This window comes from Antrostomus carolinensis, unplaced genomic scaffold (assembly GCF_000700745.2).
Source record: "Antrostomus carolinensis isolate BGI_N321 unplaced genomic scaffold, ASM70074v2 scaffold34079, whole genome shotgun sequence".
Lineage (NCBI taxonomy): Eukaryota > Metazoa > Chordata > Aves > Caprimulgiformes > Caprimulgidae > Antrostomus > Antrostomus carolinensis.
The window spans coordinates 15606-20154 of record NW_010339865.1 but is presented as its reverse complement, the minus strand read 5'-3'; the positions used below and the strand labels follow the sequence as shown (position 1 = coordinate 20154).

General features: G+C 51.7%; 1 protein-coding gene across 1 annotated transcript in view; it reads right to left on the bottom strand.

The window, feature by feature from the left end:
• The window catches only part of PLXND1 (plexin D1), a gene marked incomplete at its 5' end in the record, with an annotated part of 59199 nt that extends 54879 nt beyond the window's left edge, over nt 1–4320 (bottom strand). The window contains 2 exons of the mRNA XM_010175999.1: nt 1137–1268; nt 4117–4320. Of these exons, the coding sequence (XP_010174301.1) occupies nt 1137–1268; nt 4117–4320 (336 nt within the window). The remainder of the gene's footprint in view (nt 1–1136; nt 1269–4116) is intronic.
• Nucleotides 4321–4549: the final 229 nt, after the last annotated feature.

Sequence of the window (4549 nt, the reverse complement as noted above, 5' to 3'; positions counted from 1 at the left end):
TTTTTCCTACCCCAATTTCTAAACATTTGGGAAGGAAAACTGAGTCATTTGGTACAGCAGAGACTGAGAACGTGCAGCGCTGAGAGCCCTGAGCTCCCACCAGGCAAGCGCACCTCAGACTGCGGGCTCTTTGGCCTGACCCTCACTTTATCTGCAGTGCTTTGCTGCTCCCCAGCCCATGGTGCTCAGCACCCCCTTCCCTCAACCCCATCGAGCTCCTGAGGGGCTTCCCAGGATGCTAATTCCACCAAAGAAAAAATAACTCATCTGTTGGGTTTTTTTTTAAAGAAACAGAGGAGAGCATGGCAAGTGCTGCACTGGGTGTTGGATCAAGCCCAAATGAGGTGCACAGCACAGCCAAGGAGCTGAGCTGTGAGACAGCCTGAAACATCGGCTGAAGAGGCATCCCGAGAGGGTTCTGTGAAATTATAATGACCAATCCACAGGGAATTAGGGCTTGGAAAATATACATGCAGCATACAACGTTTGCGGTTGGACATCTGTTTTGACAGATTAAAATGTAACTCAGGACAAACCACCAGTGCCTGGAGCGCTCAGCTCTTGTCTTCCTCCTCTGCTCACTTGACGGAGATGAGACCATCTGTTTCTACCTGCTGTGGTGCTCCCGGTCCCCGCAGAGAGCCCTCCTGCATCCAGCTCTCCTGCATCCAGCCCTCCTGCCCACCAGGCTGAGCAGAGACCAGCCCCCCCCCAGGGATCATTTCTGACAGGTAGACTTTTCGTCTGTAGGATCTCCTAAAAGCCACCATAAAGACTGTGTACCATTATTTACAGGTTTCTGTAACAGGGACAGCCTCTGCTTATTTCTGCACTCCTGTAAGCAGGAGTGGTTTCAGTATCTTTCACTCTTCGTTTTACCTGGCCCCTACAAAGACGAGAAAGCCTGACAAGCTGGTCTGCTCAGCATGACCCCCACCCTGAGCAGGAGAATGGACAAGCACAGGAACCCCCCCCAGAAAGCCCTTGGACACCCCAGCCAAAGCTCTGAACTTCTTGGCTCTGTCCATCAATATTAAGGCAAATTTTATTGTCCTCCGGCTCCCAGCTCAGTGCTGAATGCTAAATCAAATGCATGACACCCAAAGGACTATTCTGCTGAAGACTAAAGGTCTCACCTGATAGGAGGTCATCAGGTAGAGGTAGGTGGAATCAGAAGGGTCGAACTGCATGATGGGGTGGACAGGCTCTCCATAAGCCACTGAAATGGATCTCCTGCTAATAACCTTCATAGTACTGTCCAGATTAATCTGTAGTGAGAAGAAGGCACCCACTGAGACCATTTTTCAAACACTATGGGGAGATTATTTTTCCTCTGTTATAAACAAGCATCAAAGTGGCATCTAACAGTGTTCCACATTTTCAAGCACTGTAAATCTCTACACGCTTTGCAAGCTGCATGCCCAGAGCTTTCCCGAAAAGCCAGCTCTGTGCCACAGGGAAGCCACTAAGTGGCCCAGAAAGCCCAGGCCATGGCCAGGAGCAGTGGCTGGGGATGCACAGCCCTTGCAGCCCTTGGTCCCTCTGTTTAAAGACCTCTGTCAGGGAGGCTGCCCGGAAAACGGCTGGTCGAGGGCTCTGCCTGCAGCACCGCTCAACTGCACGGCTGTTTCCAGCAGGCCACGGCACTGTCACTCTCGCTCTACCCCAACATGAGTGGCACCAGCCTTCAGCCCTCGTCACACACATACGGGCGTTTCTGTTACAAAGAACACTGCATTTCCAAAGCTTAATGAAAAACAGTGAAAATCAGCACCAAGGCTGCACAACATGGCACCCCCTGATCCCTGCATATTTGAAAAATAAGTGTTGTCATTCCTGGCCAAAAGAAGCTTTCATCCCTGCTAACTCCAGAAGACCACAGCAGCTGCTGCAGGAGAGTCGCGTCCCACCTTGCCTCATGAAGCACCAGCTGAAGCGCTGGCAGTGATGGAAGAGGCTGAAAAGCATCAGCCTGCCTTTCAGATCCCAGAATGTCTTGGCATTTGACTTGAAAACTCAGCAAATTAAATGTGGCATTGCTGAGAGGAAATAACAATAGGGCTACACAATTTCACGTGACAGTTACTTTTCAGCTTAAAACAGAAAGAGAGTGAGGAAAATTCCTACCTCCTTACTAGCAAGGCAAGGCAATACTGTAAGGACCAAGTGTGTTTCTGCTCTCCAAAGTCTGGATTAATTAATTATCATAGGATTAATTAATTCTTACACTAGAGAAGCACCAACATGTCCTAGTAAGATAGCACAAGCTCAGAGCAGAGGGCTTCCCTCTGCTAAGAACTGTATGCAGGCACCGCAAGCTACTACGCGGAAAAATAAGGGAACTATCATTATTCCCACTTTAAAAGCTGGCTCTTCAGAAGCGAAATAATTTGCCTGCAATCACCCAAAACATCTATGAACTGAGTCCTGACACCCTCCCCTTCAGCTCTGTGACCACCCTCCCTCTCTCTGCTGAGAGATGCTCTACACTTGGCTGTTTCAAGGCACCTGCCCAGGTCCCTCTGCCTCCTGGGCTTGTTTCCCCTGCGCTTTCACTGTGCGGGCACTTTCCCTGGATCCCCATGAGCTGGGAAGAGCCAGTGCAGGGGGGGCAGAGCCCACCAGTGCTCTCATCAGAGCAGGGCCGGGGCGTGCTGGAGGAGACATGCTGCACTGGCTCAGGCAGAGCAGGGTGAGCTGAAATTCTGGGTAACCCCATCACAGCACCTCATCTACCGCCTTACAGACCTGACACAGAGGGACCCACCAGAACAGACTCTTCTCGCCCTGGTCCCCTTTGAGGGCCCCGCGCCCTGGCACACCTCGCCCTGCCCACTGCCTCTCAGGCGTGGTTTTTCCTTTAATGACTGCTGGATGTGGCACTGATAAGAGCCCTCACGAAACGCCCCTCTGCAGCCCATCTGATTAATTCCCCATACACACCCCTAGCAGCCATAATTGCTGCTGGCAGGAGCTGGTAGAGCACTATTTCTGCCCCTTTGCTGTCTTTTCTCAGGCAGCAAATCTGAATGATAACTCACGCAAAGTATCTTGCATCCCATGCCAAATAACAAGGAGCCCTCAAGGTAAAAGGGCTTCTGGTTATGCAGCTGTGTTGTAGAATTAGATTAGAGCTATCTGAGCAAATTATCCCAGCAAAGGGTAGCCAGGAGCCTCTCCCTAATGGAGGCTCAGCAGATAAGGCTGTTTTCTCCGAGACGATAATGGCAGCAGAGCTGTTAATGCTGTGTGAACACGGGCTGCGCTGCGTGTGGCATGTGCCTCTCCAGCCCAGCGCAGCTGCCCGGGGTGCCAGCTCCCTCCCACCCATCAGTTACCTGCCCCCACGGGCAAAAATCAAAGCAGTGAGTTTCTTTGTGATCGTTCCCACATTTCTGCCAGGAGCACTTGGACGCAAGGGAAGAGATTGGATTAGTTTTCTTCTCTCCAAGCATTTTGATACAATATTCCAGATTATGCATCACTCACCCCAGGCTGAGACAAAGCAGGTATCAGCTGTCTCTGCTCCAGGGCTTTTTTTCCCCTTTCCTCTGGAGACTTTTGATGCTGAGAGTACAGCAAACTGTTGTGGCTGGCTGGAACCAAAACTTTCTTTGGCATACTTCAAGTGCTAAAGTTACTGAAATCTTGGCCTTGCTCCTTGGCTCTGGAGCCAGGGTATTGCATTGCCCTACACCGCCTTTGGCACACTGTTTAAAACATACACTCCGTCAGATGCACGATTCACACCTGCTTTGGACTCAGCCGCGGTGAAGCATCTCTCGGTCATTCCCCTGTCTACACGAAGCCTTCAAAAGTGATCAGCTCGGGGGGAGAATTTATTAGAAGACCTGTTAATAATTAAATGCTGCACAATAACATTTCCAGCATAGGATTCATCAAGAACATCCTGCTCACAGGCAGCCTTGAACAGTAATTAATGGCCACCAGACACCAGGCAGCATAGATCACTGTACAGATTACGGCAGCATCCAATCACTTCTCCATTGCCAAAGGAAAGCAGGTGCTCAGACAAACTCACCCACAGACACTGTCCCCTGTGCAAGCCAGAGGTGCTGGAAGGGGCCATCCCACCACCCACCCATCCCCACTTACCTTCAGGAGTCCTCCGCTGGCAGTGCCCAGGAACGCAACCGTGTAGTTATTGACGCTGGCGACAGCCACGGCAGTCAGGCCGCTGTAGGTGAACACGGGGGTGGCTGTGACAGGGTTGACGATGGCCAGCGGGTGCTGGAGGTGAGCTGCTCCACAGTCCAGCTGCTCCGGCTGCAGCTGCAGGGAGACACACACATCAACAGGCTGCAACCAACACCAGTGGGTCCCCCCCGCTGTCACTGCCTCGAGCTCGGGGTGGGCCAGCGGCCGATGGCCCTGCTGCGGCCAGGGAGAGATCCCCACCAGCCAGCCATGGAACAGGAAAATGTAACTGGTTAATATGGGAGCAAAGAGCTGCAATACAGCTGTCCTTCTGCTTGCCAAATCCATCCACAGATCCAAAGCCAGACTAGGCTTTGCTGGAGATGAGCTG